Genomic DNA, 27,910 nt, shown 5'->3' on the forward strand with positions numbered 1-27,910 from the left:
TCACGTGGGCAGATTCTCATAGGAGAGAGCTCTTCTGTGTCTATTGTTGCACAGGGTGAGATACACCTGATTCTAGATGGACGTGGTGGTACCCACACTTCCGAGGTGTTGTATGTGCCAAGTTTAGGATATCGTTTGCTTTCAGTCCATAAGATTTGTTCTCTTGGTCTCTTGGTGGAGTTTGACAGTGATGCTATTCGAGTTCTTAATCGTGGATCGAGGAAGATTCTCTCTTCAAGGCGTGAGGAGAATGACATCTGCAAATTAAAGCCTTCTTCTACTCTTACCTCTCTTCTTCTTATCTCTCAGACACAATCCGAGCTATGGCATGCTTGGTTTGGCCACCTGAACTAAGAGTAACTTCGGAAGGCATTGTGAGGATCGCTTGTTCGAGGTTTGTCGGACATAGTGGTGAGCCAACAGCCATGTTTCTCCTGCATTCGTGGAAAGCAGCATATGGATGCGATTCCCAACAAAGCTTCGAGGCGGTCTACTTCACCTATGGAGCTTGTATCTACAGATCTTTGTGGCCCGATGAGGAATGAATCCTTGAAGGGGAGCTTGTACTTCATGTTGATCTTGGATGACTACAGCAAGATCACATGGGCCTACTTCTTGACACTGAAGTCGGAGGCTTTCTCCCACTTCAAGGATTGGCTTCTCTTCGAGGAGAACCAATTGGGTCGAAGATTGAAGACCTTGCGATCAGACAAGGGTGGTGAATTTGTTTCTAATGATTTTGCTCGTTTTTGTGCAGACAAAGACATTCACCAAGAGTTTGCTAATACTAACACTCCTCAAGAGAATGGCATTTTGGAGCAGAAGAACCAAAGTGTGATTGAGATGGCACACACTATGATGGATCACTGACAAACACCTCAATTTCTGTGGGCCGAGGCAATGGCTACAGCAGTCCATATCCTAAATCGATCCCCCACTTCGGCCATTGATAGGATGACACCTTTTGAGGCTTACTTTAAGACTAAGCCTAATGTCTCTTATTTCAGGATCTTTCGGTGTGACGCCTATGTGCACATCCCGAAGCCGCACCGTAACAAATTTGAGGCGACTTCCCGACGACAAGTGTTTGTTGGCTATAGCTCCTAGTCCCAAGGTTATCACTTGTATGATCTCGTAAAATGAAATGTCTACACAAGCCGAGATGTGCGGTTCGTGGAAGTTCTGACCATAGAGGGGGGTGAGGAGCACCCCGTACTTGGAGATCCAAGGGAGAGTTGGGCTCCCGAGACAATTCCTTTGGAGCCAAAGCCTCTTGATGGAGATTCTTCTTCAGATTCCGAGTCTTCTCTTCCACCGGCCACCCTAGTGGAGATCCCACCAGTGGATGTATCTGAGTCTTCAACAGATGGGGAGCATCGAGGAGAGATCTGGCCTCCTCCTCATTGGACCCGTGACACTCCGTGATTCAGGGATCGAGGAGATCCCTAAGGAGTGGGAACCGCAAGATCAACCCCGCAGAGGTCACAGAGGCACCATGCACATTCTACGAAGCTTGTTTGCTCTAACTATTGTTTGATGTCCTATGTTATGCAAGATCGAGAGCCTAGATCAATAAAGGAGGCTATTGAGCAGAATGGCACTTAGTTCCTTGTGCCTCGTCCCTCTCATAAGAAGGTGATTGATGTCAAATGGGTCTTCAAGACCAAGTATCATAGTGATGGCTCTTTGGACAAGCACAAGGCTTGCCTTGTTACTAAAGGTTTTGCACAACGCCCAAGTGTCGACTTCTATGATACTTTTGCCCCTACATCTCGCATGGCAACCATTCATGCTGTTCTTGCCTTGGTTGGTCATAGGAGATAGCATGTTTTTCAGTTGGATGTGAAGCCGGCCTTTTTGAATGGTGATTTGAAGGAGGAGATCTATATAGAGCAACCTCCTAGTTTTGGTTCCTCAAATGGGTAGGTTTACAGGCTAAAGAAGGCCTTGTATGGCCTAAAGCAGGCTCCGCATGCTTGGAACGAGAAGATTGACTCGTTTCTCCAAGCATGCCAAGTTGGGATATTGGCGTTCTAGGGCCGATCCGCAGCTTTATGTGTACACTTTCAAAGGAGGTCGTTTGTTGTTTATTTTGTATGTTGATGATTTGATTATTGCAAGTGCTCATACCCAGAAGGTCAAAGAGATGAAGGCAGCCCTTCACCAGAAGTTCGAGATGACGGATTTAGGACTTCTCCATTTCTTTTTGGGCCATGAGATTTATCAATCTTAGAGGGAGATTTTCATCTCTTAGTAGAGAATGTACAAGAGCTCTTGGTGACTTTTGAGATGGAGGATTGTCGGTCCATTTCTACTCCTATGGATCCAAACTAGAAGGCTACTTCACACGCAGATTCTCCTTTGGCGGATGCTACTCGCTACCGTCACCTGATTGGCTCATTGATTTGGCTCCTCAACACATGGGTTAATCTATGTTTTGCTATAGGTCTCTTGGCTGGGTTCATGAGTGCACCTCAGCAGGTGCATTGACAGGCTGGTCAAAGGATACAACGGTATCTGAGGGGGACCTCCAACTTAGGGATTCATTATCCAGCACGTACAAGTGCTTCTGATCTTGTTTTGGCAGGTTGGAGTGATTCAAATTGGGTTGGTGATGTGGATCAAAGGCGGCCTTCGACTAAGGAAAAGTATCGGGCTGCGTCTTCTACCACATATGAGACTATGTGGCTTTGGCGGTTGTTGAAGGAGCTTGGCTACCCCTAGACTCGTCCTACTATCTTGCGGTGCGACAATGAGAGTTGCATTGCTTTGGCATGGAATCCCGTATTCCATGCCCGGACCAAGCACATAGAGATCCAGTACCACTTCATGAGGCAGAAGCTTCTAGATGCGACTATAGATGTGAAGTACTGCAAGATGGAGGACAATCTTGCAGATTTGTTCACGAAGGCGCTTCCCCAGGCTCTTCTTCGGAGGCATGCGAGATCCCTCAACCTTATGACCTGTCCAGGATCTGAGAGGGGGTGTTAGAGATTGTCATTCCATAGATAGCCAGGAGTCTTACACTGTGCAAAGCAAGTCAAAGTAGCAAACACCCAAGTGCCATGTCAGCAACCACGTCATCGCTGCCAAGGCAGATGCCACATGGCAATCAGACAGGTGCAGTCGGCCAATACAATCAGACAGTTCTGCACCAGTCGGACCTGGTCATTATTTGACATTTCTTTTCCGCTATATATAGCAGCTCTCCAACACATTGTTTCTCAATTGTATTGGACACATTTCAGTCTGCTAGTGATAGAGAGAGCACTTGGGGCTGACAAAGATCGAGGTCCTCAAGGCAGAGACATACGCAAATATTCTCTCTGCACCCATGTATAATTTCGCATCCTTATAAAGCATTCTTCACTGCAGATATTCTATGTTTCACTCTCTCTCTCTCTCTCTCTCTCTCTTCTCTCTCTGTTCACTCTTTGTCACAGTCATTCGCTTCCGCATTGCTTCACTTTGACACCCTCCCCCCATCTCACCACACAAATCAAACTCCATCTTCATCAATCTTCCTCTCTTGAGCTCAACTTTCAAGCCACTATCTTCTTCAATCATCCTACTCTCTCTCCCTCCCTCCCTTTTCCTTGCCTTCTCTTCCTCTATCCATATCCCTATCCCTCTCCCTTTCTCACTTTCTCTTCCTCTCCTCTCCCTATCCCTCTCCTTCTTCCTCTCGATCCCTGACCCTCTCTCTCACTTTCAAGTTTCATTCATACATATTACACCCTATGCTTTTCCCAAATCCCTCTTCCTCTCTCTCTCATCCTTTCTACTCATTCTTCTCCACAATGCCTAGGCCTCTTCATGATCTATCTTTGAGTTGCACATTTTATGTGTAGGGTGATTTTATATATAATTTTATGTGTATTTTTTAATGAATATATGAAACAATATATTTTATTCATAAAGATTTTGTGTATGTTCCATATCGTATATATTCGCATACTAAACATACAAAATCAGCCTAGTATGACCAGCTAGTAATTAAATTGACTAAGCCACTTCATCTCTGGAGTATCCCTGTGTCATTTTTTACCATCAAATCGACATTAAGTAGCATTAAACACCATATCCCTAGTATCACCAACTAACACTTACCACCAAATAAATGACTTAGGCCAATAACTAGCATCAAATACCACTTAATATCTATATAACATAACAAACTACAACTTTTGCCTTTGGCATCCGCTGATTTCCTTGGGTCCCACACTTTCATTTGTACTAACCTCAATTGCACCTCACATGTGCAACATTTACTTAAACGTGTGATTAAAAATTAATCCACATGTTAAGTGAGGCTTACAAAAATACATGTCCTCATGATAATCAGCATATTTGTGAGCAACTTCTCAAACTAAAAAGAGTTGAGAAGCCCAAAGAATCTAACGAAAAAAGCCTATCTGCATCAAGGTAGCCGATCAAAAAGCCCAACTACTTCTTGAAGGCGAAGTGGAACAAAAGAAAGATCCCATTCTACTTCAAGACAAAGAAAGAGATCGCATCAAAGTCTATCCTCTTTTTCAAAGTCATTTGGTGCCTTTTCTGATGGACCTTCATTAAGTAACGACAGCACTTCTTATGGAAGATCTCGTCATTGACAAAGGCATTAATATTCTTTATCCTCATCTCCATCTTCATCCCCATCAACCACTTTATCATCTTCAACCTCAAGATCAAGTCATGGACGAAGGCATAAGAAAAAGAAAAGTAAGTCATTATCTCAACTTGAAAAGAATATCAAATTTAGTATGTATGATGATTCCTGATATCCCAATCTTCTTCTTAAGTTTATTCGTCAATTTCAAATCTTATATGGTCGTGATAAGTATAAAGAAAAGGAAAAGATTAAGCTTGCAGCTCTATATTTGACGCAATCCTTTATTCACATAATTCAAGGCCGATTCTTGTATGTTCATTTCAAAAGAGATGTAAAAATGGAATGGGATCAACTTTGGCAAAGGAAATGAATCACTTGATAACTACATAAAGAGGTTTTGGGAGCTACTCTTGAAGGTCCAACATTTCAAGAAAACCAACAATTATGAAAAGCTTAGGAAGTTCCAAGGAGGTTTGCATTTTAAACTTTTTATTGCTCTTAATCATTATCATTGTTCCAGTCTCAGGAAACTCATTGACCATGATGAGACACGAGAAATGGAGAGCATAATGGCAACAAATCATTCCAAAAGAATGATAAGAAGAGAGTGGCTGATCATGAGGAGTATTCAGCCCTAAAAGAAATACAAAAACAGTAGCAAAAGCAGCCATCAATCAAAAGAAGCTACAACCCTATACACCTCCAAATGCTCCTTAATTCCACACCAATCTATACCCACAAGCCAAGCAACTTTCTGAAGAAGAAAAGCAACACTTGATGAAAAATGGACAGTGTTTTAAATGTGAACGAACAAGCCACATAGCAAAGCAATGTCCAAACAAAGGACAAAGCAAAGTTTCCGATTACAAATCCAAGTCTGGCAACAAGAAATGCTATCAACGATGTAGTTGCAAATACAAATCACACTTTAGCGATACGCAAGTTACTAAAAGCTTAGGAATAGTTGCAAGGTAAGCAAGCACTATTCTTGATAGACCTTGGAGCAAATGAAAACTTCATTTCCTTGGAGTTGGCTAAAGAGATTGGATTAAGGGATTAAGAGATGGAGATTCCTACTAAAGTTCATCAAGCTTTAAATGCCAATGAAAGTGACACAACGAAGACAGTAATACCCTACATTGGCAAGCTCAAATTTCAAATCCAAGGCTACACTGATGAAGATATCTTCTATATTGCAGATCTTAATGGTATGTGATTATTGGCATACAGCATCTAGAGATATCATACCTATGGTAAACCATATGCAAGTCTCTATGGCAATTAAGAATTGTGTTCAATACTTTATGTCAATGATCTAAAATATAACACGAATTATGAAAACCAAGAGCACCTTAAACTCTTGAAAAAGTATAAAGATTATTTTTTGAAAAATCCTCCTTATCAACTTCTCCAAGAAAGACCAAAAGACCACCATATTGATATTATTATGGGCAGTTCTTGTTGTGACACAGAGCGCGAGGATCGAGATACGCAATGCTTTCACACAGCAGAGAGACAGAGAGAGAGAGTGTGTGTGTGTGCAGAGTAGAGAGGAGAGTGAGCACAACCTTCTTGGGTACAATGCTGAGTGTATCTCTTTAGGTTTTTAGATAGATATATATATATGAAAGTACAAATGTGCTAAGGGTGTGTTCACACCCGTGCACATATAAAAGGCACAATGGTTCTTTATTCCCAACAACCTCCCACCTAAAGGCAATGTGCCTCAAGAGAAAAAAAAAATCAGCTAAGTCTAGGTATGTACAAAGCTGAAATACATATACCTATCCAACTCCCATCGTATGTCAGCAATGTCAGTTTGACTCATGTGTCCCAACCGGCCATGCCACAAAGAAACACTTGGCTACTCGGTCACGGCAACAACATGGTCACGCACACTAGATACATGGAGAGGATACAAGGTATCACTTTTTTAACCTCTGAAAATCACTCTAGATTCCTTATAGATCTTCCATTTCCCATCACCAAAGGTGGTATGAAATCCATCGTCGTCTAGCTGCCCTGTGCTAATCAAGCTCTTCTTGAGCTGAGGTACATGTTGTACATGCTGAAGTGTAAAGACAAAACCATGCTGAAACTGCAGTTGCACACTACCAATACCTGCAATGTCACATGCATAGTTGTCCCCAAGATGGACAACACCATGTCGACCCCCTATATAGTCAGAGAACCACTCACGACGAGGGGTGACATGAAAGAAAGCACCTTAATCGAGAATCCAAGTATGCATGTCATCATCTGTATTTGCAAGTAAAGCATGTGTACTAAAGTGTGAAGAGACAAAGAGTATGTCATTGCCACCATCACCGTCATGAGTGACTACATTCACCTCTTCAATTTTGACACTGCTCTTCTTAGGCTGACTCTCTTTCTTCTCTTCTTTGCTATCATTTGTTTTCTTGCCCTTTCCTTTCTCTTTCTTCCATTTGTAGCAGTCACGTTTAAAGTGACCCTTCTTGCCACAATGATGGCATTCAACATCCTTCCCACGTGATTTACTGCGTCCCTTGCTATCAGATTTGCCTTTCTGCTGTGATCTGCCCCTAGTATGCAAAGCACTAGAAGACTTACTGAATGCATTGTTCTGTCAATTCATTTCTTCCATTAGTAGAGCACTCTCTACATCAGCATATAGAAGGAGCGCATTAGAATTGCTCATAGCAATCTTAAATGTATCTCAACTCTCTGGCAAAGTGCAAAGCAAGAAAGTAGCCTTAAATTCCTCATCAATCATGAACTTCAAGGCAACCAGCCGGCTGAAAATGGAGTTAAATTCACTCAAGTGAGTAGATATTGCTATGCCCTCTTTCATACACAAATCCATAAGCTTTTTCAGCCAATAAACTTTGCTTGCGGCACTCTTCTGTGCATATAGTTCTTCGAGTTGAGTCCAAATAGCATAGGCAGAATCCAAACCTTCGATGTTAAACAACAAGACATCAGAAATCGATAGCTCGATGGATGAGCGTACAAGCTCATTTAACTCATCCCAGTCCTCCTGTTCCATATCTGCGGGCTTTGCACCTTTGGTCTTAATTAGCTTTGCTTGCTTCTTCTACAATAGGATATTATAGCACTGTTTTTGCCAGACTCCAAAGTTATGTGCTCCTTCAAGCTTCTTAATGTGCATGAGATTACTGCTGTCACTGCTGGCAGCCATGATTTTCAGCCCAAATGTGACCAAAAATTTCAGTAAATGTAGGTCCAAACTGTCACACAAGTGACCAAGGTACAAACAAGTACCAACCAACAATAAATGACCACGTAAAAGCAGAAATTTCAGACCTGCAAATTAATTTTCAGAAGCACTAAACCTTGTGCTACAGCACTCCACAACTGATTATAGCTGTTCCAAGGGCAAATACATCACATTACATGAGAAGTCCCAAATTTTAGCTACAATTTCTATTGTACATGCACCCACGGACACAAAATTTGACACATACGGTCAAAAGCCCCAAAATTTTTATGCTCAAAGAATCAACCATATACATCTGCATTGTCTCTGACATGCATAGAACATGCCAATTTTGCCAAAATAGAGCAATTTCAGCAAAACCCCCAAATTTTTAAGTGCTAGATGTCCAAATTGCATGGAATTAAACCCGCATGTATATAAAATGACCAAATGGTACACAAATTTCACCCAAACAGCAAAAGCCCCAAATTGCACGGGGTCCAATATGCATCAATGTCGAGAAATTGGGTAAATTTCAGCCCAATTCTTGCATGTACATGAAAAGCCCCAAATGTCAGAGGCAAAATGTCACAAATTCCTGCAATTTCTGAGACAAATTATCTTGTACTGCATCACAATCCCCAAATCCAGGAAAAGCCCCAAATTTTCGGGCTCAAAGTTGCACAAATCTGAGTTTTGTGCCTCCAACTCAGATTTGTGCCTCCAACACATGACCTTTGGTTAGAGAGAGGAGTTTCAAACACAAAATTTGAAGAAAATAATGGTTTTTTCAAAGAAAAGGAACGAGACCACGGAATGACGGGTCCATTGACCCGCCAAGTCTGACGACACCTAATCTGGCCGTGTGGCTCCTGTCAACTGCCATCACCAGCCCGGCGCGTGCCGTCCCCATCCAATGCCTGCAGCCCGTCGACTGGTCATCACGTAGTCGACAATTGCCAGTCGATTGTCCACACCTACACCTGACTCACACCGCCTAGTCAGCTGCCCTGTCACGCCTGGAGCAACTGTCACCTAATCTCCAACAGCCCGCCTTCTACAGCCCATGACCTCATGACCCGCTCACTTGCGACAACTCCTGCTCGCCTACTAGCCTTCGACTGTTTCTTGCAGCGTGTGGCCGGAGCTTGTTGGTCGCCTCAACCACGTCTCCTACAGCTTGCGACCTATTTCATCTCGAGAAGTGTGCACTCCTTGCCCGCTCTGATACCAATTTGTTATGACAAAGCGCGAGGATCAAGACACGCAATGCTTTCACATAGCAAAGAGACAGAGAGAGAGAGAGAGAGAGAGAGTGCAAAGTAGAGAGGAGAGTGAGCACGACGTTCTTGGGTACAATGATGAGCGTACCTCTTTAGGTTTTTAGATAGATATATATATATATGAAAGTACAAATGTGCTAAGAAATTGTTTACTTGATATAGATTAAGAAGTTGCTATAACTTAAGAAAAAAACTTTAAACAAGGAAAACCATGAAAAAATCTAAAACATTAGTCTATGTTTTAAATTTTGTGGGAAAACCAAGGGGGATATGCTTATGAGCTTGAAGCAGGGAATTTAGATAAGTAGGGGATTGAGTGCCCTCTAACTCTATGTGGAGTTGGCTCTTTGAATGAAAGGGTTAGTTCCCGCATTTTGGACTTGCTTATAGAGTTTTTGAGACAAGAAAATACCATGCACTAACTAAGTAGGAGAGTGGCATAGACTTGGATTAGGATTATGACTCTGATGTGTAGACCATTGAGCAAATTGCAATCAATCAAAAACCCTCAAAACATTCATCATTGCTCATTGATATTTGTCCTATCCGCATCAAGTCAAACTTAGCATGGTTGGAGTATCCGAAAACCATGGATTATACTCAACTGTCTGGAGTCCCACACCTCTAACCCCTAGCCCTCAACCGTAATTTGTTCACAACAATTGACCCCTCATATGACCTATCCTTTGATTCTCCACCAATGTTCGAGGAGTCTAATTTAGAGTTAAACACTAGCACTAACACGAATCCTGAAATATCTTGGCCTATCCCAGCCCCTTGCTCTAAGATGAACTTGCCAATTCACTTGAGAAGGAAGCGTCTTAAGAAAGCCCAAAAGAACCTTGACTTTAATGTAAGTTCTCAATGCAAGCCTCAAGATATCCTAAATGCTTTACCAAATTCAAGAAAGTGGATCAGATTGTTGTTATGCTTGGTGCCAAACGACAAGGCACCACTAGCGAATCTATTGAGGACCTAGCTAAAGTAAAGAAAGTTGATCTTCCTAAGGAGGGGGAAACACCTAAACTAGGCTTTATCGCTAAGGATTTGAGCAAGGAAGATGAGGAGGTTCTCATCTAGTTACCCAAGGAGTTTTTTTATGTGTTTGCATGGAATTACAAAAATCTTAAATATGTGCCACCTCAAGTACTAACTCATACTATTCCCATGTGGCCAAATGCCAATCCTATCAGCAGAGGCCCTATCCCATGAATCCTTGCTTTGCTTAGCATGTGAAAGAGAAACTTGATAAATTGTAGGAATCAAGATTCATCTATGGGATTGAGCACACTGACTGGGTATCACCCATTGTTGTCGTACTCAAGAAAAATGGCAAAGTTAGAGTATATGGTGTCAACTATAAGAAGGTCAATTCCATAACCAAATGAGACCACTATCCATTTCCATACATCGATTACATAATTGAGATAGTGGTTGGGAGGAGCCTTGTAGCTTCTTGGATGGATTCTCCCGAAACAATCAAGTTGAGGTTCACCCAAAGTGACTGACATAAGACTACATTTTCCACACTGATGCGCGCAACTTTGCTTACATTATCATGTCATCTAGACTGACCAATGCATCCGCCACCTTTCAACAATTGATGTGCACTATCTTTAAGGACATGTTATGAAAGTGGTTGGGATATTTTATAGATGATTTTTGTTTCATACCAGTTGGAAAGAGCACCTAGCCAAGCTTGACCTTGTCTTTGAAAGATGTCGGCGTATCAACTATCCCTAAATCCATTGAAATGTCAATTCTAGGTAAAGCATGGCACTATTCTGAGACACGTTGTGTCTAAGAATGGCATCGTCATTCTCACTGATATGGCCAAGATTCCATCTCCCACCAATTTGAAAGGAATTCAATGCTTTCTTGGGCATATTGGCTATTATTTCCACTTTTTTTTAAACTATGCTACTATTTCTCAGCCAGTTTATAATCTTTTGATTGTTTGGGAGTGGACTACTAAATGTCAGGAAGCCTATGAGGCCTTGAAACATGCTCTTATTTTTTCAGCACCTATTTTAGAAGTCCCAAATTGGATTATCACATTCCATGTTCATATTGATGGATTTGGGTTGCCATTGGAGTTGTTTTGCGCCAACCTAGTGAATATTATATAGACTTTCTAGTGAGTTTTGCAAGCAAACAACTCACTGAGACTGAAATCAATTATTCCACCACTAAATGAGAAGTCTTAGAAATGAATTACGTAGTTAAGAAGTTTTGATATTATTTGCTTGCTATTTCCTTCACATTTCTTGTTGATCTCATCAAGCTCTACTTTATCATGTGAACAAGCCATGTGCTATAGGATAAATTGCTAGATGGCTATTGCTTTTTCATGAGTTTGATTTCTCTATGGTCATATGCAAAGGAAAGCAACATTACATGGCTGATCACTTGTCACAACGATTGACAAGTGGAGAAGAGGCAATTGGTGTAGATGACAAATTACTCGATGCCCATTTGTTTTGACTTCAATAGAGGCCCAATTATTCAAGGCTGATCTCACACCTCATTGGGCAAATGATATTATTGCTTTCTTGGAAAATGGAATTCTTGTATGCCCCATTGAGAAGACTATCTCACTTCCTTGCTTATTAAGGCCCAACCCTACGAGGTGGTTGTTGGTCAACTTTATTGCTCTAGGCATGAGGATATTTATCAATGATGCATGTGTAAACATTAGATTGAGTGTCTGCTTCAAGAATCCCATGCTAGCATTGCTTATGGACATTTTGGAGTCTAGGCTACATCCTGCAAGGTCTTGCAGTCCTAGTTACAGTGACCCACCTTGTTCAAGGATGCAACACATTTTAATAAGCATTGCAACAAGTACCACCACACTAAACTTCCAATTCGCAAGGAGGAAAATACAGATTTCTCACCAATCATTGCTGGACAACCCTTTGAAATGTGGAGAATTGACTTCGTAGGGAATATCGCTCCAGTTGTCCAATACTCCTAAACACACTATACCCTTGTGGCAACTGATTATATGACCAAATAGGCTAAGTCACGAGCCACACACAAGAATGACACTTGCACCATGGCTAAGTTCTTGTGGGAGAAAGTGATTTCTCTCTTTGGCTACCCTATTGAGTTGTTTAATGGCCAAGGTACTCACTTTTTGAATGAGGTTATTAAGTAGTCTACCAACAAGATTTTGTTGAATGTTCTAACTAAGAATATTTCTGTCTCACATTCAGATTTGGATAACAAGCTTATGGCATCTCTATGGGCTTATCTCACAACTTTTAAGATTGCAACTAGTCAGACTCCATTCTGACTTACTAATGGCATTGATGCCATTATGCCAATAGAGTTTCTCATTCCAAGTCTTCGCATAGTAGTATAGGAGTATTGGAAAGGCACTACTCATTGGACCAACCGCCTTGTGGAGTTACAACGTCTCATTGAAACCTGCCTTTTGGCCATGCATGCCCTCATTGCTAAAAAGGCCCACCGTAAGGCCCAATTTGATAGTCATGTGCAACACCGATCCTTTGACACAAGTGACTTGGTGCTCCTATATTCACAAGTTGATCTTCCTATATTCCTTAGGAAGATCAACTTTCTTTACTTTAGCTAGGTTCTCAATAGATTCGCTAGTGGCGCCTTGTCGTTTGGCACCAAGCATAACAACAATCCGATCCACTTTCTTGAATTTGGTAAAGCATTTAGGATAACTTGAGGCTTGCATTGAGAACTTACATTAAAGTCAAGGTTCTTTTGGGCTTTCTTAAGACGCTTCCTTCTCAAGTGAATTGGCAAGTTCATCTTAGAGCAAGGGGCTAGGATAGGCCAAGATATTTCAGGATTCGTGTTAGTGCTAGTGTTTAACTCTAAATTAGACTCCTAACATTGGTGGAGAATCAAAGGATAGGTCATCTGAGGGGTCAATTGTTGTGAACAAATTAGGGTTGAGGGCTAAGGGTCAGAGGTGTGGGACTCCAGACAGCTGAGTATAATCCATGGTTTTCGGATACTCCAACCATGCTAAGTTTGACTTGATGCGGATAGGACCAATATCAATGAGCAATGATGAATGTTTTGAGGGTTTTTGATTGATTGTAATTTGCTCAATGGTCTACCCATCAGAGTCATAATCCTCATCCAAGTCTATGCTACTCTCCTACTTAGTTAATGCATAGTATTTTCTTGTCTCAAAAACTCTATAAGCAAGTCCAAAATGCGGGAACTAACCCTTTCATTCAAAGAGTCAACTCCACATAGAGTTAGAGGGCACTCAATCCCCTACTTATCTAAACCCCCTGCTTCAAGCTCATAAGCATACCCCCCTTGGCTTTCCCACAAAATTTAAAATATAGACTAATGTTTTAGATTTTGCACTGACATTCCCAAAAAGGGCTGGTATCCACATTTTGGTCACTTTTTCAGCGAGCGCCCATACAATGGTGCCACCCTAGATAGCTTATGCCTATAAATAGACAATCAATTCATTCATCACCACATCTGTAACCAACCTTCCTTCCGTGGATGGATGGTAAATCCCTAATTACAACTTAATTACAGCAGCAAACAATTAATGCAAATCTGAAAATACAAATTTATCTGCTGATCTTGGACAATGCACACCCGATTGGCCCCAAAATTTGCGCCCCTTTCAGTATTTCTTTAGCTTTATTGAAGAAGAAATTCATTTCCAATGGGATTCTCCCAATCCCTTTCAGTATTCCAACTCCCCTTGCTGTTCAAAATCACTAGCAAGTCTTTAACCTAATTTGCCCCTTGATTTGGGCAATCAATTGCCCTTCACCTGCTTTGATGGAGATGGAAAAAGCCACAAATTCAATTATTTGCTGGTCCCTCCACTTGAATAGGCTAAAGACAGCTTCAGCCCTGTTCAATCCAAGTCTTGGAGCTTCCAATTTTTAGCACACTTCCCGAGGCTGCTGCTAAACCCTAATTTCTGATGTAAATTAGAGCTTACAACAGAGAAATCTGAAATTTCTCAACCTCTAAGGGTCCAAATGCTGAGATCTTCGAAGCAAGACTGTGAAATGACTGGTAGATGAGAGGGAAAGCTGTAGAGAGAAAAAATTCAGAGTTTTTTCGCGAAGAATGACTGAAAATCAGTCAAATGTAGCTGTTGCCCTATGCAACAGCATGTAGATGCAAAGAACTGAAGAAAATCGATCATTTATTGCTGTTGCCCTATCTCAACAGCCTGTGGATGCTATCACCTACTATTGATTGGTCTTCTTCTGCCCTTGGCTGCCTCAAAAGGTCCTCCAATGGCTGCAAATCAGACCAGTAGCCTCCTTTCCCTCTCTCTTGCAGGCTAAATTTATAAAAATGCTTTTCTCCAACCTCTAAAGACGTTTTTCAGTCTTACATGGGCATTTTTAACAAGTGGCAACCTCCCAAATGGTTTTTCCAACATTTTCCATAATTAGATATTAATTTTCAGTCTTTAAATACTAAAAATTAATCTAATAATTATTTCGGTGCCTTGAAAAATAATTTGACTGGCCAATAATTAAAGTGGCTAGGCAACTTCCATTCCGGAGTGCCTTTGCGCCATCTTTGACCATCAGATTGGCGTTAGGTACCATTAAACGCCACTTCTCTAGTGTCACCAACTGACACTTATGGCCAAATGAATGACCTAAGCTAATAACTGGCACCAGATACAACCAAGTACCTGTGCGGCATAACTTATAGCAACCTTTGCCTTTGACATCCCGTGATTTCTTCGGATCCCGAGCTCATAAATTTACTTTAACCCCAATTGCACCTCACATGTGCAACATTTACTTAATCATGTGATTAAAAATTAATCTACATATTAAGTGAAGTTTCAAAAATACATGTCCTCATGACAACATCTCTCTCTTTAGTCATTCTTGACCACCTTCTTCGGTCATGACCACCACTTCCCTTCTCTCACCATCCCCCTCCACTACCCTCACACCCCTTCAGGAGGACATTGCAATTCATGACTTGTGGCTGGCTTCACCCTTCCTCTCCTGCTTCAAGCGCCCCATCAGACTTTACGTTTGAAGCATCTTTCATTTGGCGTCACCATCATCTACTTAGCGTGAGCACCCTTTTCGACTAGGCTCCACCTTCACCTGCGTTTTTCATTGTGGAGATCTTCTCCTTACCAAGCGTCATCATCTCTAGCTTGGCATCAGCATCCTAGCCTCTGGCGACAATCTACATCACTGAGAATCAATGATTTTGTCACTTGTCTATCACAGGGACTGCTAGAACTTGCATTTTTACATATCGGCTCCTCCTCCATCACCTAGCGTCACTTATCTATCATAGGGATTGCTAGGACCTGCGTTTTTGCAGCTTGGCTTCTTCTCCATCATCTAGCGTCACTTGTCTGTTAGCATAGAGACTGCTCGGACCTGCGTTTTTGCAGCCCGACTCATTCTCCATCATCTAGCGTCGTCATTATCCAACTAGCTTTAGTATCTAGGCTACTCTCCCTGAATTTGATAGCTCTGACACTCTGGGATTTGTGTTTTGCTGCTCAGGTGACTCCCCGGCATTAGAGGAGTGCAGTTCACTCCCTTGATAGCTAGTGATCATTTTCCACATCTCCGACGACATTAGAGGTCTATGGTTTGCTCCCTCGTCAACTCTCCTTCACCTTCTAGTGATTACTTTGATAGTCCACTGCCCAGAGGACTGCATTTTGCTCCCTTCACTGTACAGATTTCCCACAGGTGCTACCACCTAATTTAGACAAGACAATACAGTTATCTTTTAAGCTTCGACTGCATTGTATCAGTTCTTCTTCTCATAGCAAGATTCAGAGCATCATCACCATATTCTTTTTGTGTTTCTGAGTTTTTATTCTCTCTATGTTTGTTGTACACACTCTGTGTTACTCTTCGCAAACCCTATTGTCTCTCTGCACATTCGCTTATTTTGATATGATATCAATGCATACCACATTGAGTTCCTTTCATAGAACACACTAGAGCCACAAAAAGTCTCACATCTACAAAAGGTAAAAATGCCATTTTGGGGCTGTTCAATGGGCCAAGAGACCAAGGCATTGGGCAAAGGGTGCTATGATGGACTGCCCAAGGATCTACCAAAACCACAAAAGTAGTGAATATCATCCTTTGAGTCACCCAAGTGAATGGATCTAATGATTTTTTTTCTAAAGATTGGTTTGTATAACCTGACTTCGTATAAAAGTGAGATCCAATTATACAAAACCATAATCAAGGGTACCAATGTATTGGTATGAAGAGGTTAAGGCTGGTAGATGTAATGTGGAAGCCACACAAGACCTAAGTAAGCGATGGAGTGCTCATGAATGCTCCATCCACTCGATGAGGTCAAAAAGCAAACATGCTAAACAATGCATGGTTTTTCATCTTGGAGGGAGCCTACTTGCATATGTTTTCATCCCTTCCAAGGGCCCAGCATATACATACATTGCTAATGCAAAGGGGTATTTGGATAAGGTGCATGCTCATAGACCAAGGTGCTAGTTGGACACTTCCCCTCATGGAGGGGGTCACTCACTTGTCAGAGGGCAGATATAACACAGGAGGGACACCAATGCCGCAAGAAGACAATGTCGAACCCTGCATGTACCATGAGGGGAAAGCAATCTCCTCTTAAACCATGGGTGTCCATGTAAAAGGAGAAGCTCATATCAGCTCATGGTGCCAAAAAGATGAGGAAGTTGATATAGAAGGACCTCAGTTGGAGGATGAATTCTGTGACTATTAGTTTGCCAATGATGGATGCAGATTTGCTGGCGCATCCCCTCACTTTCTTCTTTATCTTTTGATAAAGCCACTCGAATTTTTGCTTTGTTTTGGCAGCTACTCCGAAAGAACAGCTCAAATATCTGAAAACTGTTCCATGCTTTATAGTTTTGAAGCCTAGCTTCTCAAGCCAAAGTGGCTTGTTGCTGAAGCCCGAGAAGAAAATCTCAACCTTCTTCTGGCTAATTATCAAAACTGATAAAAAGGAAAACTCATTATTGCAGATCACTTACAGACTCCTCATTTGCCTCAACAATGGGTTGTCATCAGCAAAGCACTGAGAGTAGAAGCATCTCCTTTGGGTAGAGGCATCCTCTTGTTGTTCCATCTTGGACTCCTTTCAACCCTCCTAGGAAGTGGATCTGTTACCATCACAAAGAGAAGGGGGTGCACACATGCACCCCTGCCTTATTGATCTCTGCAAAGTAAAGGAGTCAGAACAGTGACCATTCACATACATGTTACTGTGGCATTTGAGACTAGGATGCGAACCATTCTCTTGAATCTTGCCTTGCTATCTCACTAGGAACTGAGAAAAGAGGTGCCAACGCTTGTACATATCTCAATGTGTGCCTTACCTTGGAAAAGAAAATATTAAAAGTACTGTGTTAAGACCAAAGCCTGACAATGACTGATGCACTAAAAGTGCTCATTCATGTCTGCATTAGAGACAAATCATTCAAGCTCTCTGTGCCCCCCCCCCCCCCAACTCTCTAGCTGTTTACACATGCACATCTAGACATATGGCTCTTGTTCCATATTCTTTTCACAAGTTCTACCTTAACAGCTCAATGTATTTTATTTTATTGTCAATTTGGGCCCTTGACTGTTGGCAATTATTTATAAGTTGTCAATACACAAGCAGTGTATAATTCTAGATATATGGCAACTAACTTCCCTAAAATTTATTATCTTTACACATGGTATTGAAATCTATCACTTGAAACAGAAAATAATGCATTCCCCCTCAAATGCAAAACAACTTTGTTACAGAAATAGTAAGTCATAGCCATGCTTTAGTACAGTGGGATTGTACACCAGATGTCAAACCTAATCAAGAAATGGTTGGCTTTCTGCAAGAAAGCCTTTATTAATCATGTAGAATGCACAACTAATATACATTGCTTTGCATAACGAAAAAAAAAAACTGAAAATAACCTTCATTTTGCGAGCCATGAGGGTCAAGAACACTGCAAAGTCGACAACTCCTTTGCCAGCTGCATCTACTTCGTTAATCATATCCTGCAATTCAGCTTCAGTGGGATTCTGTCCCAAAGACCGCATGACAGTACCAAGCTCCTTAGTGGTAATGGTTCCTGCAAAGAGCCTCAGAGGGGAATCAAAAGACCACCATCACATCACAAAAGCATATTGAATGCACTAAAGACCAGATGTACACATACAAGAAAGGGGGAAACAAGGAAAGCAAATATAGTTGAGCAAAATATCAAAGGTATGTATGCACTCATTGGATTTCAGTGAGCATATGTGTTGTTGTTGCCTATGCTGGATTCTCAAGAGTTTTGCATGTGCTCTGGTCCAAATGCTACAAAGTGTAGCAAGCATATCCTTTTTTGGCCTAAGAAACTTAGCCTGCAAGATCTCTCAAGCTTGGTCTGCAATATCTCTCAATCTTGATTCTTTAGTTTGTAATCTCTCTCAAGCTTGGGCCATTTCTTAACCTAAAAAGCTTAGCTGCAGTATCTGTCAAGCTCAGCACCTCCCAAATGTGTAAATAAGTATATCAAAGTGTAACATGGCAATTTTTAATTTAAAAGTGAATAGATTTAAGTATCTTTATCACATCTTAACCCCAAGATATCCAATCAGGCAATGAACTAGCACTCAAATGCAAGGGCCTCTAAGAGAACAAGAGGGCTAACAAAGTGCTCTCTATACAAATGATAGGAGGCCCTATTTTGCCCATCATTATGTGATCACCAATGACCACTCTTGGACTCTTCGCCCCTATGTCAATGTGTCCACACAGTGGGATCGTGTGGGCTGATGGTATCAAATGCCAACGCTTGGGACATGGTCGTGACATGGTACACTCCTAAGTCCTAAGCTCAAGATTGAGCCCGTTAGGTTAGAGTCTAATGTCCATTCTCTTTATGTTCTTTGCTATCGTTACGATTATTTCTTCAGCTATAAAAATCATTAGCCTTAATTAAACAGCCCCAAAACTCAAGTTTTAAGCCATTTCTTTTAAACAAACACAGTTCTAGAGAGCTTCATTGTCCCATATGTAGACCCTAATTTGGGAGGCCCCAAACTTTCTATAAATGCACAGCCTACCCTCCCACTCAACCTAATGTCATTTTTGTAGTTTGCAAGTGCTAGAGCTTTGCTGCCCACGCCCTATTCATGGAGGACATTTCATTCGAAGCTACCCCAACCTATCTACTACCCAATAGCGCCTGTTTCCAACCCTCTTGCTGATCTCTCCTTAGGCTGCCGTCACCAGCTGATCCAACTCCCCACACTTGCTGCAGTAGCCCCAAGCTGCGTTTGTTGTTCTAGCAGATACATGGGCACCTAGCAACCTTCTCCTGGCTGTGTTTGGGCAAACCATCTGCCGCCTGACACTTCACCCTCTGCTGGCTGCGTTTTGCCCCTACAGCTTCCACCAACCTATCATCATCACTCCAAAATATGTGTTTGCCAACTTAGCCAGCTCCCCACACTTACTGTGTTTGCACCTGGCGTATAGCCCCAAGCTGTGTTTGCTATTCTGGCAGCTGCATGGGCACCTAGCAACCTTCACCTTGTTGCATTTGGGCAAATCATTGCCACCTAACACTTCTCCACCCTCTATTTGCTGCATTTTGCCCCTACAGCTTTCGTCCAACTATCTTCATCACTCCAAACTCTATGTTTGCTGTTTTCCTCACTCCATTGCCTGTGTGACACAAATCCAACATCTACATTGCTGCGTTTGCTGCTGCCAGATGTTTTCAAGTTTGTTCACTGCATAATGTGTTTGTTGCATAAGCATTGTATTCATGCAGCATTGTATTATTTAGATTCATTTAGTTTCTTATTCACTATGTTCATCATCTCTAAGTCACCCTAACCCTAACATATCGGTTTGTGCTTTGTCATACACTTGTATTTGTGCTTCTATGTTAGGGCATTTCTTTACACTATTGTAATGTCTCTTGTGTAGGTTGGATCCTAGGGGACATTTCATTTGTATCATAGCATCAACCTACGATCTCGCATGGGACACAATGGCATGCACAAAACCACCATTTCCTCATAGGACCATGATATTATATGCCTAAGAAATGCACTTTTTATCTTGGTATAGGGTGGTATGGGACACTACTAGCAAGAGGGGTCTGCACAAAGGGCACCTATTGCTGGTGGTAGGTAAGACAAGATATGTTTCTTATCCGGTACTTTTGCTTGGTGGGTAATGCTCTTAAATAAGGTTCTTTGGTGGTATTGACACCCAAGGCCATGGCAAACCATCATCGACCGTTGAGAATGACACTGATGTAGGGAAACATATTCACTGATTGTGCTTCACTACTTTTAATCTCGATGTTAAAATTTAATGTTGTGATTATGTTATTGTTGACTATTGATGTTAATTTTAACATTAATGTTATTGTCTTAGCATCAAGGTTATTCGTAATGCAAAAGAGAAAGAGACTAATGTTGATGGTGTTGGGGAGAAAGGTGTGGTATATGTCAAAAAGAGAGAGTATGACATGTTCTTTTTTTTTTTTTTTTTTTTTTTGGAAGGGGGGGGGGGGGTTTGAGAGAGAGAGAGAGAGTTGTGCTACAAGGAGAGAAGATTAAGTTAGGAAGAGAAAAGATTGTCATGGAGAGAGAGGTTGAAGGCATGCTAACTCCTAAGAGAGAAGGAAGTTGACAACTCCATCTAATATGACAAGTGGCAAGCACAATGGGTGATGAGCAATGCAACTGAGCAACACCGGGTGCAAGCAATAGCTAAGGATGTCGTACAACCCGTGGTGGCAATCTAGACCTTCACAAAGCCAATACGATTAATCACAATGACAACTCAGCGACAGTTTGTACGAGTGTGTAGCTGGAAACACAGCAGGTTGATTTGGACCTTTGGGGCTGTGGGCCAAGCTCTAATATCACCTTGTGTTTTTTTCAAATATAATGGGCACACATTAATTAATGAAGCACGTGATTAAAAGATAAGTCTTCTTAAATTGAAGGCATCTACATTAACCAGCCCAAAAAAGTAAAGACTGCCCAGACCTACATTAAAAGCAGCCTGTTTTTGCACCCTTGTCTCATTAATGGTTTGCTATAATAGCAATCCAAAGCATTCCTCTCATCTACTTTTTCTCAAAAGTAGTTCTCATACTCACATACTACAACAACTCTTTCAGGATCTCAGTACCTCCATTGGCATAGATGACGCTGCTACAGATGCTTGATTTCATGTTGCATGCTCATGTTCTTCGCCATGGCTGGCCAATCGCCCTATTTGTGGCAAACTTGACTCTTGAGACATTATTGCTTTATATCGTCTTTTTTGATACATCTACTATCACATTATCATGCTCCAAATGCTTTCCTCTCTTTCTTGTCTATTAGAGGGCATAACTAACATTGTCAACAACTCACAATCAAAAACAAGTCCAAGATTGCATACATCTTGGGGATTATAAGTACTTTACCAATATAGATTTGGCGAGTGGTAACCGCCAATTTTAAATCTTTCCAAAACAAACCAATGTCCATCTTCTGGATCTTGAGCCTCAAGCAAAGCCGCCAGATTGTTGGCTAGAAGAAAGCTGATGCATAGAACCCGAAGGGTTGAACATACCCCCTATGCTTCCTTCAGACGATTAGTCACAGGTAAGTTGGCCTTGCCTTATTTCTTTTTGTCCTAATCCCCTGGAGATTGGTTATGAGAATCTTAAGACTGCTTCAAAACACTTGAAGATAGCTAAATATTTCCCTTGGCCCCAGATGTCTATGTTTGTGTGGTTTTGGGAGACTCGACCATTTTGTGCTCCCTTCCGTTTAGAATGAGCTTGACTGTTTGAGCAAAGGTTGAGGTGGATTAAACACTTGATGCTGCCATTCAAACTTCGAGTGATAGCCCTGGGCAATGGCATTGTCTAGTATCATCAAGTTCACTTCATCTTTTGGGGCCTCTAAGAAACACAAGACTCTCTCTTGTTCATTTATAAGGTAACGATAGAGATGTCTCCAACTGCAAATGAAAGAACTGGGAAGCCAAGTCTCTACTTGAGCTTGCAGAGTTCATCCTTATGAAGCGTGACATACCATGACTGGAGGATAACAGACTTGACGTCATTAATCCAGTGAGGCCCATAAATAGGGTGGCAACTGCATGAATAAGTGAAAACTTTTGGCAGACCACTGTTTCCATCAAATTGCAGCAAGGGTAGCGAGACGCACATCCACAAATGCCTGTCCATTGATAGAAGTGATGCAGGACTGCAATCGCAGCACAACGGTATATCAAAACCGATAAGCGCCATTTGCAATGCGTACAAGCAAGATCCCAGCAACCACGCAAATAAACAAGCGATCTTGTTGTCAAGTTCAAGGAAAATGTAGTACGGATTGATCTATGGGGACGAGAGATGTACATGATGATGATGTTGAGAATCATAACAATACGACTCTGTAGTTGTAACGGAGCTGAGGCTTATCCACATTAATAGAAGCGCTAATTCAGACAGTTGTGATCCACTATACACGTCCGGATCTGCTAGATCGAGATATGGAGCTCCATTGGTGGAGCGAGGGAGCAGATCACAAGGTACATTGTACACAGAAGCAACCGAATGAAAGAAAAGATCAAACAAGGAGAGGCGCACCATCTCTCTTCTTGTCGAAAAGGTCAAAAGCCTCTTTGAACTCCTGAATCTGCTCCGGTGTTAAGGCTTCTGCCATGTCGAGGCCCCCTCACGAGTCACAGGAAGACAGCACAACAGATGCAGATAGAGAGGTTGATTTCAAAGCAAGACTCTGAAAAGGACCAACGAGTTTCCAAAACCGCCCTTGAAGTGGTTATATAAAACCACTAGCAGACTAGTAGATTTGAGTACAGCGATGCACACCTTTTGACAAAAACAAACAAATTAAGACCCAAAAATTGTCTATGGTCCGAATTTTAGAAAGAAAGAAACCCCCCAACGACCTTAAAGCTTGTGTGCATGACTAACCATGGTCATCTGTAGGTCGAACCTTGGATGACGTGGAATGGAATATACCTAGCACATAGAGCTCAACAAACTCTCCTTGATTACTGCGGGGAGAGTCGGTGCTCCTCCCTTCTATTATGGTATGTTGTATAAGTTCACATACATGTCAAAACAGGGCATCCAAAAAGCAAGAAATTAAATGTTGTGGCTACATTGGTTTTGTGCGTGTGAAGGCTAATCAAGTAAAACTGGGAGTTTGACAATTTGACATCTTGCATTATCTCATAGTATCTTGTCTTCTTATGCACATTTTGACCTCTCATATGAGTCCATATTGTTGGTGATTGTGTATTCATGATATGATACTTGTCAAGTGGTTTTTAATTTACCAAATCAATTATGTTGGCTTCATTCATTACTTTCATAGAATTTATGATAATGAGATAAAGATGGTTTTGTAACCAATTATAGATGGATCCTTATGAGATCCAGGTGTGCGAGTAGTAAGTATAAGTAAATGTAGGCAGTTGGGCATAAGCAGCCTTTAACCCTTAACAGCCTCCCACTTAAAGATGAACCCCAATGGGAGCCTTGAGTGAAAGCAAGAGATATGGTGGAAGAAGCAAGAGAGCAAGAGCAAGAGACACAAGATATGGGAACTCCAATAGTCACAATGTGTGATCGGCCTTCCCTTATTCAAATGTCACTAAAAGAATAAAGAATGAAGTGATAATAATGGATGCCTACCACCTATAGTGTACAAGTATGTGGGTATTGCCAATGTAATGAATACACGGGCGATTAGGCACATGCGCCTTTACTCCCAACAACCTCCTATTAAAGGTAAATGTGCCCCTAGTGAAGAGAGAACAAGAAAAAAGTGACAAAGTACAACAGGATGAGAATATGCATTATCTCATCCAACGCCCATCAACTTCCTAAGGAAGGAAAAACGCTTTGCTAAGAGAATTTTAGTGAGCAAATCTATAGGATTTTGGTTAGTTGAGATCTTGACAAGCTTAATGGATATGTCCTCAACGACCTCTCAAATAAAGTGGTAATGTAGCTCAATATTCTTTGTCTTCACATGAAAGACCAAATTCTTGGACAATTGAATAGCACTAATAGAATCCAAATGTAATGCAAGGACCACATTAGTAATACCAAGGTCCAACCTAACCAGAGAGCCTTATTACAAGCCTGGATGGGTGGCTGCAATATACTTTGCTTTTGTAGTGGAAAGGGCCATGCATTTCTGCACCCTAGATATCCAAGAAATAGTACCTCTAGCAAGGGTGAAGATGTAGCCAGAGATAGACTTCCTACAGTTTGCATGCCTTGCGTAATCAGAGTTTGCATACCCCATGACCCCTATATCCTAGCCAACATAATATATGCACATATCTGCAATGCCTTTAAGGCACCTCATGATACCCTTCACAATATCCCAATGATGTGTACCGCTAGGTGTAGAGATATAGTGCACCACAACTCCCACTACAAATGTACATCAAACTACCCACTACGAAGGCATAAGGGATCTTAGCTGTCTTGGCTTTCTACCCATTAGATTGCAGGCAATCAGCCTTATTGACTAACCTTCACATGAGAAGGTAAAGGACAGCCAATAGCCTTAACATCTGCATTGTTAACCCTCAGACGAACAAGGTGAAAAATCTAGAAAATCTAAAGTAGAAGACAAGGCCAAAGCAAAAGTGAAACAGAAGACGAAGGCGTGCCAATAAGAATCTGGAAACATAAGAAGTGCAAAAAAGTTTTAAATCAAGGAAAAAGGTGCATAGGAAAAGTGCATGTCAACACTCTTGTAAAAGAGCGCAAGGCGCACCATGATTTATTTCAAGAGCGCCAGGCTCTCACCGATGTAAATTGTAAAGGTAGATGGGTGGTAGGAAGGAAGCTAGGAAGATAGGAGGACAGCGAGAAAAATGGCCTAGGCCACGACCGGCCATGTAAAAAAGGGGATAAGGGGATGACCGCCCAAAACGGATTTAGGGTTTTGTATATAAAGTTGAAAAGTGAATGAGAAGCTCATTCTTGTATGTGGCCAAAAGTAGCTCTCCTCTTCTTCTTCTTCTTGCTTGTTTGAGCTTGTGCTTGAGAGAGGGAGTATGAGAGTGTGAGGGAGTGAGTGTGTGAGTGTGTGAGGGTGAGAGACCGTGGTGGAGAAGCTCTCCATATTCTCATCTTTTCTTCTCTTCTCTTCTCCTCTTCTCTTGCTTGCGGCAATGGAGCTTGGAATGTGGAGCTTGAGGATGGAGCTCACTTGAAGCTTGCACTTGGATCATGGAGCTACCGAAGTACTAGGAAGAGGAGGAAACTCTATCTGGCATGGAGGTAAGCTCACTACACTAGTAGAGATGGATAGTGTGTCGGCTATGTGAGAGGTAGCCATTAATGCTCGGCTTGAAACGCTTGAACGATAAGCGGTCCATTGGTCTTAGTGGTTGATCGCCTCCGCATTTTGGTTCTATTGTCATAACCAATAGATTCAAGCCTTGAGTGCTTGCGCGCTTCAAATCGAGCATTGAACGGTTTTCCCCGAACCGATGCTTGAGGTAGATAGGTAGGAAGCAAGGGAGTTTGAAGAGGTATTCAATCTCCTTAGCATGTAAGTTTTGGTTTTTTGGATTTGGAAAGGTACATTGGAGTAGTATAGGTGTTTTCTTTATGATTTTTGCTTGCATTTAGATAGGATAGGAGCAAAACATTTGAGCACACAATAGGATTTTCTATTGTAATATTATAAGTTGAAATACGGAAAAGAATGGCAAAAAAAAAAGGTTAAATGTTGGTAAGGGGAGCAAGACTAAGGTGAATGCAGGCCTGGGCAGGATAATAAGAGGCCAGGAGTGGCAAGGGAGACCTCAATTTGCATTTTAGGGCTTCGGGAGAGTTGGAGAGAGAGAGTGAGAGCTGAATGTGGACCTACTTTGATCTTGTCGTCGAGGAGTTCTTTGCTCACTATAGGTACTCCTACATCTTATCATACATGAGTAGCTAGAATCTAGAGATGGTTGATCAGCAGGAAGGCCTCGATCACTCGACGCAACGAATACTGCACAAGTTCGATAAAAAACGCATCGCATTTGGCCCGAGTGACAGCGATTCTGGGCCGAGTCCCAGAATCGACCCTCGACCCTCGACCCTCTCATTTTCAGCCACTTGGCCCACTACCACTCGGACGCCCACCGCTCGGCCCTTCCAAATCGACCATTTTGACCAACTTGATGTATTCGACCACTTGGCCAAACCCATTCAAACACCCACCATTCGGCCCATCCCAATCGACCATTTGGACCAAGTTAATATTCAGCCCTTGGCCCTAACGACTCAGCCCAAACCCACTTGGACAAGTTGACCGATTGAAATCACCACTCAGACCAACTTTGCATTCGGCCACCTGACTTGGGCCCTCGGCCGTTCCGCCATTTGACCCTCAGACAACCACAGTCGGACAGTTCGAATCGGATATTCGGCCCAATTGTATTTGGCCATTTCCTCATTCAGCCCTCAGCCATTTAGCCCCTGCAATTTGAACCTATTGGGCCGAATTTGGATTTTTTTTCAAATTTTAACCTATAGATCCTGAAACTGACCTAGACACCATACAGAGCCAAAAGAAACATCATAGATCTATCACTAGATTGAAATCTAGAGCAAGTAGTTCAAAACTTGGCTACAGTCCTTCAAATTGTGTATGGTAATTAGTGTAATGGCCCTGCGGGCCGGAGGGGACTGTCCCCTTGGACCCCCCGCAAAGGGGGCTTTACCCTCTCCGCACCTCCCCCAAGTAGGTTGGAGAGAAAACGCGCACCGCAACAAGTCCTCTAAATTAGATCCTAGTGTAGTAATGGCTCTACACAAGCATAAATGCTCACTGGCAAAACAACAACCAAAAGCCCATACCTGAAAAAAGACAAACAGAGACCCTAGAACTGCAATGAGCCAATTTAGCTAACAAGGGCAAAAATGCCACACCACAAAAGCATATATATGTTACATTCAGACTACATCTAGTCAAAGCGGAACGTAACAACATCAAAGCTACAATTGGGAGGATGACTAGAAATGACAGTCCTAATGATAGATGCTCCTTGAAAGGCACTGCACAGACCACCCAAGACATCAGTGGAGAATCCACATCTAGTTGTGTAGTTGGGAACTCAAAGACATGTATCAAAAGGCTTAAATTTATAAGTCAATACCCAAAAGATGAAGACGTAGTAGCGCCTGCTTATCTTAGGGTCAAACTCACCGCAAAAAGAGAGCATAGTGTCGATGCTCTCATTGATGAAGGAGCAGATTTTAATATCTTGACCTATGAAGTATGGACCCTATTGGGCCAACCAGAGCTCATCACACCGACTAACGCAACTCTTAGTCCTTACGGGGGGGCACCCACAAGCACTTATAGAGAAGTGCAAAATCCTTATAACTATTGAAACTAAAAGCTTGCCTATCATATTCCACGTTCCTCCAAATGGTGCTAATTGTGGAAAAGAAACCCTCCTAGGATGACCCTTCAAAAGGGAGACAAAGTGTGAGACCGATTACATAGCACAAAGGATACACTTGACACTATCGAGTGTGTGGATAATCGCAACCTTTAGTAAGGATAACCTCATCAAATCTCAAGGGAAGGACAAGGAGCATTCTAACATACCATGCAAGTCTAGTGATGAGAGCAAGGACTTATTGAGAGAGTTAATACAAGCGCAAATTGAACAGAGAGAACCAGTGAGCGAGGCCATGCTTGAAACGAGAAGGTCAGGAGACAATGCCAAGGATAGGCTTTGGACTCACAAATATCGTAGAAGACCATAAAAGAAGCCCAAGCCTTACAAACG

The 27,910-nt window shown here is 41.9% G+C and overlaps 1 protein-coding gene across 1 annotated transcript in view; it reads right to left on the reverse strand.

Annotated features, from left to right (window-relative positions):
- LOC148037710 (uncharacterized) overlaps positions 1-22,891 on the reverse strand; it is a 28,802-nt gene extending 5,911 nt beyond the window's left edge. Inside the window, exons 1-2 of the mRNA XM_087676652.1 lie at positions 22,716-22,891; positions 18,028-18,185 (exon numbers count right to left, since the gene is read on the reverse strand). Coding sequence (XP_087532778.1) covers positions 18,028-18,185; positions 22,716-22,791 — 234 coding nt within the window. The 5' untranslated portion in view covers positions 22,792-22,891. The remainder of the gene's footprint in view (positions 1-18,027; positions 18,186-22,715) is intronic.
- Between the last annotated feature and the right edge of the window lie 5,019 nt (positions 22,892-27,910).

The sequence above is a fragment of the Lygodium microphyllum genome, chromosome 4 (genome assembly GCF_053477565.2).
Source record: "Lygodium microphyllum isolate KBCC chromosome 4, Lygodium_microphyllum_v1.1.10, whole genome shotgun sequence".
NCBI lineage: Eukaryota > Viridiplantae > Streptophyta > Polypodiopsida > Schizaeales > Lygodiaceae > Lygodium > Lygodium microphyllum.